This window comes from Erythrolamprus reginae, chromosome 8, assembly GCF_031021105.1.
Source record: "Erythrolamprus reginae isolate rEryReg1 chromosome 8, rEryReg1.hap1, whole genome shotgun sequence".
NCBI lineage: Eukaryota > Metazoa > Chordata > Lepidosauria > Squamata > Dipsadidae > Erythrolamprus > Erythrolamprus reginae.
This window is the reverse complement of record NC_091957.1, coordinates 41,399,678-41,413,811: the sequence shown is the minus strand read 5'-3', so window position 1 is coordinate 41,413,811 and position 14,134 is coordinate 41,399,678. Positions and strand designations below refer to the sequence as shown.

The following is a 14,134-nucleotide window of genomic DNA, read 5'->3' as shown; positions in this document are numbered from 1 at the left end:
ACTTTCTTATCTATGAGCTTTAGGGAGGGCCCCCTTGTCCTAGTATTGTGTGATAGAGAAAATAATTTTTCTCTATCCACCTTTTCTATCCCATGCATGATTTTATACACTTCAATCAAGTCACCCCTTAAACGCCGTCTTTCAAGGCTGAAGAGACCAAGGCTTATTTTTTTGTCTATTTATTTTATTAATTGGACTTTTATGCCACCCCTCTCCGAGGACTCGGGGCAGCTTACAACATATAACAGAACAATATATAACAACATATATATTACAACATATAACAGAACAATACATAACGTCCTAAATCCAATTAATTAAATTTATAATCTAAAAAAACCCTAAAACCATAAAAAGACAGTCATTCTCATTAGGTCAACTTACTCTCAACACATTCATCGGCCAGGGGGCTAGAGTCAAGTGGCCCCAAGCCTGGCAGCATAAATGAGTCTTCAGACTCTTGTGGAAGGCTAGGAGGGTGGGGGCAGTTTTGCATGCTGTCTGCACCCCACAGATGGGGCTTTGCTTGTTGGCACAGTTTGGTTTCTGGCATGCCATGGCCCGGTGCTGGTCCATGAACCAGGGGCTTGGAACCCCTAGCGTAAAAGGCCTGACACCTCCCCTGGTGCAAATAAGTTTGTAATTCTGCATAGAAAAAGACAGTGGAGACGGGTTACACAAAGAACACAGGTTTAAAGTCACGGATGTGCTTTCCAGGGCTTTCAAGTAAGACCATGGTTAAAGGCAGCTTATCTCCGACTCTCAATTGCTATCGCTGGGAGGAGAGGCTGCTACCTTGATCTTGGAATACCTGACACAAGGATCTAGTAGTTGATCTGCAGGATAGTGGATTCAGTCTGCCTGTAGCTGGACCAGCAAGGCTGTGGTTGTAGACCTGCCTCAATCTATTCTCACTACAGATCAGCCAACTGTAATTGGGCTTCGCTCTTGCAAACCACTTTGGGAGAACTTTAAAAAAAATACTGACTTAGGTTGGTGTAAGTAAAGTACTGTGTAACCATATGATTGAAAACTCCCTCTGTGGTTTGGCTCGTCATTTGGTCTACACAAGTTCACAGAAGGCAGCTGCATTGGCTTAAGCCCTGTAATACACAGATTGAAAATAGAGTATGTATGTATGTATGTATGTATGTATGTATGTATGTATGTATGTATGTATTTATTTATTGATTGGATTTGTATGCCGCCCCTCTCTGTAGACTCAGGGCGGCTAACAACAGTAATAAAAACAGCATATAATTATGTATGTATGTATGAACGGATTGATTGATTGATTGATTGCATTTACAGTATATGCTGCACACTCCAAACGGACTCTGAGTGGCTAACAACGGGTAAAAATACAATATAAGTAAAAAAAAAAACAATAAAAGACATCACTGGGAATAGTCTGGAGCCATGGGATGGGATGGGATGCAATTGAATAGAATAGAACTCTTTGTTGGCCAAGTGTGATTGGACACACAAGGAATTTGTCTTTGGTGCATATGCACATGCAAACCAATAAAAGTAATAATAATCAACACAGGATAATAACTATAGTAATATTTAATTAAATGTGTAATTATTTAAAGGCAGGGCTTTGACTTACAAGCATTGTTTAGCAACTGTTTGAAGTTACAACTTTTGCAGTGACAAAAGTGATGTGTGAACAGTTTTCGCACATGACTGCCGTAGCACCTTTATGGCCATGTGATCAAAAGCTGGATCCTTGGCCCACCAATGGTTTGAAGTTAACATTTTTGAGCCCCGTCTGCTTTCTAAACCATGTTTTAGAGCTTAGCAACCTGGTTGAATCAAGCTAACTGTGGCTAGTCCGATGTAAGAATTAGCAGATCCGGATTGCAAAAGAGTGCATTCTCTGCCTTATTTCTGCTGTGATCCATCCTGCATTTATCCAGAGTTTTGCAACCCAGAAGTGGCTGAACAATCCTGCTCCATAATGCCTGAGTGCAGCTTTTAGAAGGCCTTTAGCAATCTTCTCCAGTCTTCGGAAATTTAAAGCCTTGCTTGTTGGATGCCACTGTATATCTGAAAAACAAGTTACTGGCACATGGCAAACTCCTAACCTGCTAAGGTTGGTGTGGGAAGAGCCTTCTCTGTGGCAGCTCCCACCCTTTGGAACCAACTCCCCCCCCATCACTATCCCAGCCCTCCTGGCCTTCCCAAAAACTATTAAGATCTGCATTTTCCGGCGGTCCTGGAACCATGAATAAATGACTGAATGTTTTGATTGTTATTAGTAGGGTTTATTGAACTGTTTATTTTATATTTTATGCTGATATTGTAACCTCTTGTATTGTTTTTTATATGTTGTTAGCTGCCCAGAGTCCACCGTAGTTAGGCGGCATACAAATCTTGTAAACTATTATTAAACTATTTTAGTTTTGCTGTGGGAAGGCAGCCACGCTGATCAAGTTTTTTCCACTGCTCAGAAGGCAAGGCGAGCGTTTCTGCTTTAAGCCGGCTTAAGCAAAGGGGGAGAGGAGAAGGATGCCATTTATTATTTATTTATTATTTATTTATTTATTGGATTTCTATGCCGCCCTTCTCCGAGAACTGTGGGCTGCTCACAACATACAAAATCTACAGTACATAATGTAATCCAATTAACCAATTAAAAATCTAGAACCCCCCCCCAAAAACCATTAAAAAATGTAAGGGGGGGGAATGCCCTCTCCTAGAAAAAGAAAATATTTGGGGAAATATTCACACACACCCCTTTAATTCAAGACTTGCCATTTCAAGCTGCATTTATCCAATCTCTCTTTTTACAGACCCTCTTCGATTCCCAAACACCTTTCACAAGTTCCCTCGGCCGGCTGAACGCGTGTCCCCGCCGGCTTCCCAAGCCCCCCTACACTCCCCACATTTAAGGGTGACCCTCTCAGCTCCCCACCCCCACCCCAAACGGGCTGCTTCCAAGGCTGTCCCTCCACGCACAAAGGGCTCCCATGCCTGGCTTTCCCGGGCCCGGAGACGCGTGTAAAACCTCGTGCAGATGGGTGTCTTTTTGTTTGTTTGTTTGTCAAACATGTATAGGGTAGCAGTTTGCATAAAAATCAGTAAAAAAGTAACGATAAAAGAAGAGAATAGGACAAGGATGGTAGGCACAGTGGTGCGCTTACGCACGCCCCTTACAGACCTCTTAGAAACGTGGAGAGGTTATAGTATAGACAATCTAAGGTTGAAGTTTTGGGGAAGTGTGTGTTTTTGAGGTGTGCGTGTGCCTGCGACCCCCCCCCCCCGTGCCCGCCCCCCGGCCTCCTCAACTTCCCTCGCTGCTGCCTAACTTGGCCGCCCGGCCTCTCCATCTCCAAGCGGGCGCCCGCAGCAAAAGCAAAACAAAAAAAAGCAATTACGCAAGGCGCATGAGAGGTGCTTCTCCAAAAGTCCCTCCGCTCGGGATGGGATTCCCCCCCCCCAATTTACCAGCGCTGTGGGTGGGCGGAGCCAAGAAGGACCCCTCCCCTCCCACTCCTGGCTGGTGGGGGCGGAGAAGGGGGAGGAAGGAGAGGGAGAGGCGGCGCCTGGGCTGGCAAGCGCGGCTTCTCCAGCGCTCCCCCGGGAAAAGGGGGCGGGCGGTGGGCCGGGCCGGGCCAGGGTCCGTCCTTCCCCCCATCCACTCCCCCCCACCTGGCATCGCTCGCCGGCTCCCTCTCGCCTCCCTTTCCTCGAGGAAGCGGCCAACAGTTTGGAGGGAAAAGTGGAGCCGGCCGGGTTAGATGCGGCTGCCGAGGGCGACGCCGAGCGAGGCGGAGGCGGAGTAGGCGAGAGCATGGCCGTGTCTTCTCCCCCGAGCATCCCCGCAACTTCCAACCCCGGAGGAGGTGGAGGAGGAGGAGGAAGCACCGGCAGCGGGGTTTGCAGCGGCGGTGAAAGCGGCAGCGCCGGCAGCACCAGCAGCAGCGCGGGGGGCTCGGCCGGCTTGTTCCGTGCGGACCCCCTTTATTCCCCCAGCCTCGCCGAGTCTCCGCGGCTGGCCGGCGGCGGCGGCGGTGGCGGGAGCAACAGCAGCAGTAGCAGCAGCAGCGCGAGTAGTCTCATCCACGGCTTCCTCTCCAACGCGGCGCCCGCGGGCGTGGGGGGGCTGGTGGGGGTCTCCTCCGGGGTCTCCGGCCCCTCGGCGGCCGCTCCGCTGGTGGGCAACGAGTGCAAGATGGTGGACCTGCACGGGGTGAAGGTGGCCTCCTTCCTGGTGGACGGGCAGGAGCTGATCTGCCTGCCGCAGGTCTTCGACCTCTTCCTCAAGCACCTGGTCGGCGGGCTCCACACCGTCTACACCAAGCTCAAGCGGCTGGACATCGCGCCCGTGGTCTGCACCGTGGAGCAAGTGCGCATCCTGCGCGGGCTGGGCGCCATCCAGCCGGGCGTCAACCGGTGCAAGCTCATCACGCGCAAAGACTTCGAAACTTTGTACGGCGACTGCACCAACGCTAGGTGAGCGCGGGTCGGGGTGCGTGTGTGAGAGGGGGGGGGGTCTCTTGCGGGGAAAGAAGACCAGACCCGTCATTTGGGGAGGGGGGAAGAGGTAGAGGAGGGGAGGAAAGATTCAGACCCTCCGGATGCCGGGACACAGAAGGGGGGGGGGGAACCCTCCTAGGAGAGAGAATTCGCTTACGAACGTGTGAATGGGGTTACGGGTTTAAGGCGTTCTTATAGCGGGCAGGGCGAGAGGTCGCGCTTCATTGCATGGGTCTCTAACGGGTGATTTTGGATTTTCCCTCCGCCGTCCCTCCATCCCGGTTTGGGATTAAGAAACCAATTCTAATTAGCGGCTCTTGTCTTTAGAAAGTAATACACAATATTGTAATGAAAGGGAGAGAGGGAGGGGAGAGGAAGGAAAGAGAAAGAAAGAAAGAAAGAAAGAAAGAAAGAAAGAAAGAAAGAAAGAAAGAAAAAAAGAAAAAAAGAAAAAGCAAAGGGCGACATCTACACCTTTGACATTTTGGAGAGAGAGTTTGACAGCCTGGAATAGTGGGACAAGTTGCAAGGGGGTGGGGAGAGTGGGGAGCTTAAGGAGTGGGGGACAGGAGGCTTTCGAACCCCCCTGCCTGTCTGGATTGGGAGGAAGGGGTGGTGGTGCTGTTTATTCACAGAAAAAGGAGATACTTTTCCAAGAAGTCCAAGGTCCCTCCCAATCGCTTTGTCCAAGGTTTGTGAGATCTGAACCCGGGCCGTGACCCCAAAACTTTGTTGCTGTTAAAAATTAGGGGGCTTCCGAAGGCAAGGAGAGAGAATCGAGAAGTGCGAGGAGAGAGAGAGGGAGCTATGATCCAACTTTTAAGCCAAAGTTTCTGGGGAATGGGGCGGCTCTTTGAGATATGGTGCGGTACATATGCTGTGTTGTAGAAAGAACTTCACTGAAGTCGAGGAGCAAGGCTGGTTGCAAAATACAGAATTTGTTCGCCAATTATTAAGACCCCATGCAGACAATATGGAGCTAAACCCATGCTTTAAAAATAGGGTGAATTTAGTTTCAGGGGTGTTGCAGGATTTATTTCTTTGCAAGCAAGTGGAGCAGGCACAGATTTGGGGATTTAACGCCAGGTTGCATCTTATACTTTAAAATAAGTTCCACTTTTTTTTTTTTTTTTTTAAAAAAGATGCTTCTGGATGCTTAATCTTGGCTTGGGGGGGGAATGAGGGTCTCCTTTGGAACAGAGAAATTAAATTGATTTTTGTTAGGGTATTAAATTGATTTTTGTTAGGGTATTAAGCTGTTAGGGTATTAAGCTGTTAAGTTCCACTTCCATAGTTCAAAAGTTTCTTTCATCTTCTTTAAAAGATGGAGGGAAAGTTGACGATTGAGTAGAGAAATTCTTTGGGGAAAAAAGAGATTCAAGATTGCATTTAACAGCAACATCCTAAACTTTTCTACTTCTTAGTGAGTTGACAAGGATAATTCTTGAAGAAGTGAAAGGCTGTTTCTATTTCTTTTATAAACTGCTTTCTCTGAACTTTGCATATTTTATCTGCCCTAAACAGAAAACCTGGTTGGGTTAGAAAATGCTTAGAAGTTGATTGTATCCTTAGGTGTAAGGTTTTGGAGGTTGGGATAAAAGGCTGCTGGACATCTAAGTGGTCATATCTTAGTAACGGTAGATTCAAAGATCCACAGATCTTTGCTGGGTTCACATGTGGCTCAAACCTAGCCAACAAGGCAAACTGGGTTGCAATTTGAAGATCCTGCCATAAGGAAGCGGTCCGAGCAAGGTTTATGCAGGCTACCATCTGCTCTGCGGAGTCCTGAGCTGTAAACCCCAGAAGTGGGATGAACCTCTATTGGATGCTCGGTTCCCCAGAGGGAAGTTATGGTTGAATGAGATTATGTAAATAGCAGGCAAAAAAGCCCGGAGCAAATTTTCTTAAAGAAAGGTGATCATATAGTAATATTGGAACTAATTTTGTTTAATGCCCTTACTGCAAAAAACCCTTTGCAATAATCATATGAGAGATAAATGAGTCTGTCTGCTTAGTCAAAATGCAAGCAGAAAAATATGCTTTTATAAACACATAGACAGAAGTAGGATTAATTCAAGATTTTGGTAATCTTTTTTTAAATACAAATTAAACTCTGAATTTCTTTTACAAGACACCAAAATATGCTTGTTCTTTAAATTTTATGTATGCCAAACATTTCCCCAATTCCTTTGCTACGAAGCTTTAAAACTTCGTATTTCCTTAAATTCTTGTCGCTAGAATTATAATTTACAATGCACAAAGAGGATGCAACCTTGCAGATTACTAGAAAACTTTAGGAGTCATGTAAGATCAGAATTGAATGACCATTTATAAATGACTCCTTAGTATAGTAAATTAAAGTATTCTCAAAAGTATTATTTGCCCTACTGTCTCCTGAGTTATTGAAATAGTTTCTGCCTGTAAGTGGCTTCCAGTTTCTCCAAATAGTATAGTTCTTTTATCTCATCCTGTAAAACAATATGTAGAAAAGTTTTCTGCATATTGTAAATGTACAAGAACGTTCAAATCGGAGGAAATTGGGGAAAGAAAAAATCTCCAGTTTAGATCAAAAGGACTCAACTGTCTCGATTTTTAAGAAACTGAACTGCCCCAAAGCTTGACTTTCTTGTTAATGTGTTTTCTGAGTTCCTAGAATGAATACACAACGTGCCAACTTTCGTTTGTAGTCACTGTTTATTATTAGATCATTGTTTATTATTTAAAACATTTTCTACTTTTCTTGTTATCTTTTCTTGTTTTTGTGCCTGTATAATACTGTTTTTATCGTGTTGTGAGCCGCCCCGAGTCTTCGGAGAGGGGCGGCATACAAATCTAATAAATTATTATTATTATTATTATTATTATTATTATTATTATTATTTTGTTTAGTTTAAAAGGAATACCACCAAGCCATTGGGAAATCTGAAGTTTTCCCGTCAGGTTGAAGTTCCTTGGGGTGCAAATGTGTTTCTCCTTAGAACTCTGGGACCCCGGAGAGGGGCGACATACAAGTCTAATTAATAATAATAATAATAATAATAATAATAATAATAATAATAATAACTTGCTGCATAAAAAACTGATTTTATTTTTGCATATGGCGGCACACTCTCTGCGTTATCTTTTAGAGGGCTAGAAAAAGCCAAAATATTTCGTTATACAACATTTCTAATTTTTTTAAAATGCTCAATAAGGCAATCAGAAGACTAGGGTCCTTCGATTGTCACATGTTGGGTAGAGGATAGGTAAAATTTTAGCTTGACTGTCCCAAAATTGGTGCTTTTCCAAAAGGCAGCTAGACTTTCTCGGTTTTTCTTTTGTTTAAAAAAAACGTTTCACTCCTCATCGAAGAAGCTTCTTCAGAACTGAAGAAACTTCTTGAATGAGAAGGGAGACCTTTTCAAAGGAAAACAAAACCAAGGACGTCCAGTTGCCTTTTGAAAAAGCATCCTTGGAGGACAACCATGATCTGAAGGATGGAGACACTCCACAGAGTTACTCTCGGTTTTTGGTGTCTTGGGTGTAGTGTTGACATCTCCCCTTTGGTGTGCCTCGCTTTTGCTGTGCATTTAGGCTCCTTGTGGTAGAAATGATTTCTACTTTCAGGTTGCTCGCACGTAAGCGTCGCTTGGTATTCAAATAAGATGGGAACAGATGGCTAAGGCGTTTCCTTCACTCCAGAGAGGGGCTTCATGCCTTTAGCTTGTGCCTTGTCTGTGAAGTTGCTGCCTTTAAACCACGTCAAGTCAAAATGATGTGGGCGGGTTGGATGAAATGTACAATGAGCCCTAAGCCTTCCGTCTCCTCATTGAAGCCAAATTGAAACCGAGGTGGCTACTTCCTAAAGCCACTTGTAACTCGAGAGGCAGGAGTTCTATTAGTTCAGTCGACAATGAAATCAAATAAAAATCAAATTTGGGTGGCCAAGCTGGGGGGCATCTTTTAAAAGGAGTTTGCTAGATCCGGCTTGGAGTCTATAAAAGTAGCCAGGCAAAAAAAGAACAAATTTGGTATTTATTTCTTCAGAGCCAATGAAACTTTGCAGAAGTCTTAAATAAAGTCTCGGCTGGTTTTTGTGTGCAGAATGTACGATTTAACAGGATGCATGAAGTAAAATATTACGGCACTGTGTGTAGAGGGACTCACCGGCTTCTAGAAGCTTTATAAACTCCAGCCAGAAGATGGTATGAAACTTTAATTGGGGAGCAACTGCATGGCAATCTCCAAATCGATAGAAACCATGAAACAGAGCAGATTATTATTATTATTTTTAAAAAAACCCAGAAGTAAATGTCTAATGAAAACCAGAACGCTTTAAAAGAAGCAAGAAAGGGAAGGCACGGTTTGTCTGTTGCTTATTTTGTCATCCTGTACGCATCTTCTTGGAAATTAATCCCATTAACATAATTGAGACTTTCTTCTCAATACGCTGTAAGTAATTGTTGCACTTCTTATCCATCCAATCCTATGATTGAATTCTTAGACTTCTTTTTCTCCCCCCTCTTTCGAAAGCAAAAAGATCCCAGTTACTTTGACTTAATACTTCGGTAACAAATGACGTGGAATAACCTTCTTTTTGGGAAATGACAAACAGCTGTCCTTCGATTAGAATTTTTTTTTTTTTAAAGCCCTGCGATATTTATCTTTGGTGTTGCCGTAACTGACAGCTGAACTGTTCCTATACTGTTGCAGCATGAATATAAGAATCCGTATAAGAAAGTGGGCTGTTAGGAGAATTTATAAGATGTCTGGGTCCTCTCTTTTTCTTATGTCAACATTTCTTAATTAATCTTAGGTGTACGACTTTGAATTCAACGGTGCATTCTGACATGGTAACCCTACAGTAGGTCGACGCCTGCACCTGGCATGTGAAATTGTTAAGAGACTTTGGATGTGCAGCTGGGATGCAACTTTGAATTGGCCCCCTGAATGTTATTGGACCGTTACAATCTATATTCTTCTTCCTTTTTTGCCTCTTCCTCCTCCTCTTCATCTTCTATCACCATCCCTTCCTCTTCTGAAAACACACACATATATATATATATTAAATGCCATGCTTCTTAAGTTATTTTTTTCTAGTGCAGCAAGATCTTTAAACGATAGTAGATAGTAAGTTAAGAACATGACTTGTTTCCTGTGTTCAGCTGAATTCTTGTTGGGAGTTTGGGAAAACAAGGAAATGTGTTTCTGTTGTTGAAATCCAAATTCTTTTCCATCGTAGCCCCCTTTTTAAAACTCCACGTGCTGTCCTTTTAGTTTTGGGTAGAAGTCCCGTTTCGGTAAATCTCTTTATTCAATATTATATATGTGTGTACATTGGTGACTCTCTTGGGAATTCCAGTAATAGCTTAATAAGCAAATTTTATAGATTGCTGTGGAAATTCAGGCAAGTAATTAATTCTGGCCTTTTTAAAATCTAGGATCCTGTTAGGCGTCTACCTAAAAATCATTTATGTGCGTATATTTGCTTAGAGGATAAGGCCATTAATTTGACTTCCAAATACAACTGGTTAGGTCAAGCCACTAATAAAGTCTGATTTTAAATCCTGATGTTTGAATCAAAACATTTGGAAAACGATATGTCTGCCATTTACGTCAAACATGAATAGTTACAGAAACCAGGAATCTTAAGCAAACTTTAAAAGGTTTTCAGAAAAAGAGGAAACTCATAAATGTAGTAAAGTTTTATTTTATTTTTTTTAAAAATGTATTTAGATCAGTTTTCTCATAAAAAGGGTACATGCTTTAAAAGAAAAGCACCAACCAACACTGACTTTGAGCCTCGCTTTTGTGACATAATTCATTCTGGTTGTAGCATCTGTTTGAAAAGAAATCCATAAATCTCCAGTTGCTGTATTGGATGCAGACAATCTAAAAGTTTCAATCATTGTCACGTCGCAGTTTTGAATGCGCACAATAATCTTCACATAATCAAGACCCTATTTTGAATGTCAAATGGTTTGCATGAATTCAGACGTGTCCAGAGTGGTTAATCAATGAGTTGACAGATACGCTTGATATTTTTTAAAAAGAGAAATATTTATTAACTTGCCAGCTTGTAGACGGGTGTGAATGTTGAAGTGCTCTGCTTTGATTCAAACATCAGGATTTAAAGTCAGACTTTATTCGTTGCTTGACCTAACCAGTTGCATTCGGAAGTCAAATTAATGTGCAGCTTGGTGGCAAGAAGTGTGAGCCAGAAAAATCTTGGGGTTACTTTTTAGATTTAATCAGGCTGCTTATTTTGTATGTTTTGATAAACCACTTTTCTTTCACTTCTCACCTTGTCTGCAGAATGGGTAGAGTTACTGTTAAGCACTGCGTAACTAACTCTGTTTTTCTTTAACTGTGAGCAAAAAGCACGGGAGGGTTAGTCACAAAATACACAACATATCATTTCCATGACATTGCAAGAAGTAACCCAACTGGACAATGACAAACTCTAGTAAACTGAATTGGTTAAAAGGCATGGATTTATTCATATAGCAATAGTATTTAGACTTATATACCGCTTCACAGTGCTTTACAGCCCTCTCTAAGCGGTTTACAGAGAGTTAGCATATTGCCCCAAACAATCTGGGTCCTCAATTACCAACCTTGGAAGGATGGAAGGCTGAGTCAAACTTGACCCTGCTGAGATTCGATCTGCCAAACTCCTGGCAGCCGGTGATCAGCAGAAGTAGATTGCAGTACTGCACTCTAACAACTGCACCACCGAGGCTATATTGAATAAGTAATATTTGTTTATAGGTAGTCCTCAACCTACAACCATAATGATCCCCAAATTTTATGTTGCTAAAGTAAAACCTTAGTTAAGTGAGTTTGACCCACTTTACGACTCTCCTTGTTGCAGTTGCTCAAGCGAATCATTGTTTTTGTTAAGTGAGTCACCTGTTGTTAAGTAAATCTGGCTTCCCCGTTGACTTTGTTTGTTAGAAGGTCGCGAAAGGGGATCACGTGACCTTGAGACACAGCAGCGGTCATAAATACGAGGTGATTGCTAAACATCTGAATTTTGATCATGTGACCACGGAGATGCTGCAGTGGTCATAACATGTGAAAAGCGGTCATAAGCAGAGGTGGGCTAATAAGGTGGAACGGTGATGTGTGCTTGCCCCGTGGCTCTGAGTGCTAGCATAGTCCAGCACAATTCCAGTGCGGGTCTTCGGAGAGGGGCGGCATACAAATCTAATAAATTAAATTAAAATTAATTCTGCTACTGCACCTGGCCAGGTAGCAAAATTGTGCATGGACACACAGGTGCGCCATGGGCACACCTGCTTGTCCCTGCGCGATTTCGCTACCTGCCCAGATGCAGTAGCAGAATTGCACTGGACTCCGCTAGCACTCAAAGCCATGGAGGCGAGCACATATCACCGCTAGCCCACCTCTGGTCATAAGTCACTTTTTTCACCAGTGTTGTAACTTTGAGCAATCACTAAATAAATGGTTGTAAGTTGAGGACCTATCTGTAATTGTGGTTTTTAAAGAAAGTAGAATTGACTGGTTTTAAATCATTTGTTTAAGTGACAGTTTAAAGTTACAATGGCACTAAAAAAAAGTGTCTTACAACCATTTTTCATGCTGTTGCAGAATCCCCAGGGTCCCATGATCAAAATCCAGCCAATTGGTAACTGGTACGTACTTATGATGGTGTCACCTAATCGCTTTTTGTGACCTTCTGACAAGCCATGTCAATGGAGAAGCCAGATTTGCTTAACAACCATGTTATTAATTTAATAACTTCCAGCGATTCCCTTAACAAATATGGCAAGGAGAGTTGTATAATGGGGCGAAATTCACTTCACATGTTTCTCACCGAAGCACATAAATTTGGGGCTCAATTGTGGTCGTGACTTGAGGACGACCTGTCCCAGACTGTGAACCATCAACCAGAATGACTAGTCCCTGTAATATATGAACACCTTAAGACCGATGACAATAGATGTCCTCCAGAAATTCTGGTGATGCTGCGTAAACTATTTCAAACACAGTTGGGCGGTATATCTGGTTTAGCAATATCTTTTTTTTTGCGTGCAGCAAAAGGCTTTCTAGAAGTTTAGAAAATTTGGGCGTGGGCGCGTAAGAATAGTCAATTCTCCTGTGAGTTCCGTTACAGCAAAAACTATTGTGAAGGAGCTGTGATTTTTATCTCTCTCTTTCCGATTACCTAGGAATTCTAGTTTTTCCCAAAACACAAAGTACCGGTAGGGTAGGGTAGGGGTCGTGCATTTGTGTAACACATTTGAACCCGGTATAGCGACATTTTGCTCACTCCTGGTCTCCACCTGCTTTTCCTAAACCTATTCCAACCTATTTTGGGGCTCCTTGAGCTTGAAGCCAAATCATTAGACCTGGTTGATATTTTTGCCTGTATATTCAAAAGGTGTTTGGAAACTATTTAGCTGCTCTGTGACGCCAGCTCTCCTTTAACGCCGCCTGATCAGAGAACGTGCACTTTTAAACTCATGGGCTCCAGCCAGACGAACTGAAACAATGAGCCCGTTTGTGGAACTGCATGTAAATTATGCGTCAATTTATCTGTTTTCTTTCTTTTCTTCTTCCTTTTTTTCCCGTTCGAATTGATCTCGCATTAATTTTGCCAAGCGCCTCTGCGAGGCTGCAGATGTTGCTCTGCGTTTAATAAATCAATGAGACGGATCCGAGTGAATCACCTCAGATGGATTCTTTGCTCGGTTTGATGTCTGGATGTTATTCTTAGCTTGTTATCGTGACAGATGCATTAATGTTCTCGTACACGGCAGTGTCAAAGAGATTGAAGTTTTTAAAGTAGCCGTATCCTTTGTCCTCTCTCTTTTTTCCTACTCTGTCCCTTTTCGGGTTTTCTGAGTTGGGAGAAAACGAATTATTTCACCAAAACCAACATCATGTTTAGGAAGGGAGAGGAATTCAGAAAATTATGATAAGACTTTTCAAATTTAGTGGACGTTAAGGTTTATTGTGACAGATGCATTAAATGTTCTCACAAAACATGGCAGTGATCGAGAGATTGAAGCTTTTAAAGTACCCATATCCTTTCTCTCTCTTTTTTCTGTTTCTCTCTGTGTGTGTCTCTCTCCCCCAAGTTTTCTGAGGAGCAGAGAAGAAATTACAGTGTTTCCCCCGATTTTCGTGGGTTCAAACTTCGCAAAAAGTCTATACCACGGTTTTTCAAAAATATTAATTAAAAAATACTTGGCGGGTTTTTTCCCTATACCACGGTTTTTCCCACCCGATGTCATCGCCAAACTTTCGTCCGCCTTTAATAAATTTTTTTTTTTAATAAACTTTAATAAATAAACATGGTGAGTAATAATCTAAATGGTTGCTAAGGGAATGGGAAATTGCAATTTAGGGGTTTAAAGTGTTAAGGGAAGGCTTGTCATACTGTTCATATCCAAAAATAGTGTATTTACTTCCGCATCTCTACTTCGCGGAAATTCGACTTTCGCGGGTGGTTTTGGAACGCATCTCCTGCGGAAATCGAGGGAACACTGTATTCCTCTAAAACTAAAAGTAGCCTTTTTGGGAAAAGAGAAAATCACAGCCATAAAACATTTCAGAGTTAGTTGATATAATAACTTCCTTCATAGGCTATTTGATATGGAATTTTATTCTGAATGATTAATTATCCCACTCCTACGGAACA

At 42.6% G+C, this 14,134-nt stretch overlaps 1 protein-coding gene across 1 annotated transcript in view; it reads left to right on the top strand.

The window, feature by feature from the left end:
* The first annotated feature begins 3,616 nt into the window (after window positions 1–3,616).
* DACH2 (dachshund family transcription factor 2) overlaps window positions 3,617–14,134 on the top strand; it is a 386,481-nt gene continuing 375,963 nt past the window's right edge. The window contains exon 1 of the mRNA XM_070760141.1: window positions 3,617–4,461. Coding sequence (XP_070616242.1) covers window positions 3,800–4,461 — 662 coding nt within the window. The 5' untranslated portion in view covers window positions 3,617–3,799. The remainder of the gene's footprint in view (window positions 4,462–14,134) is intronic.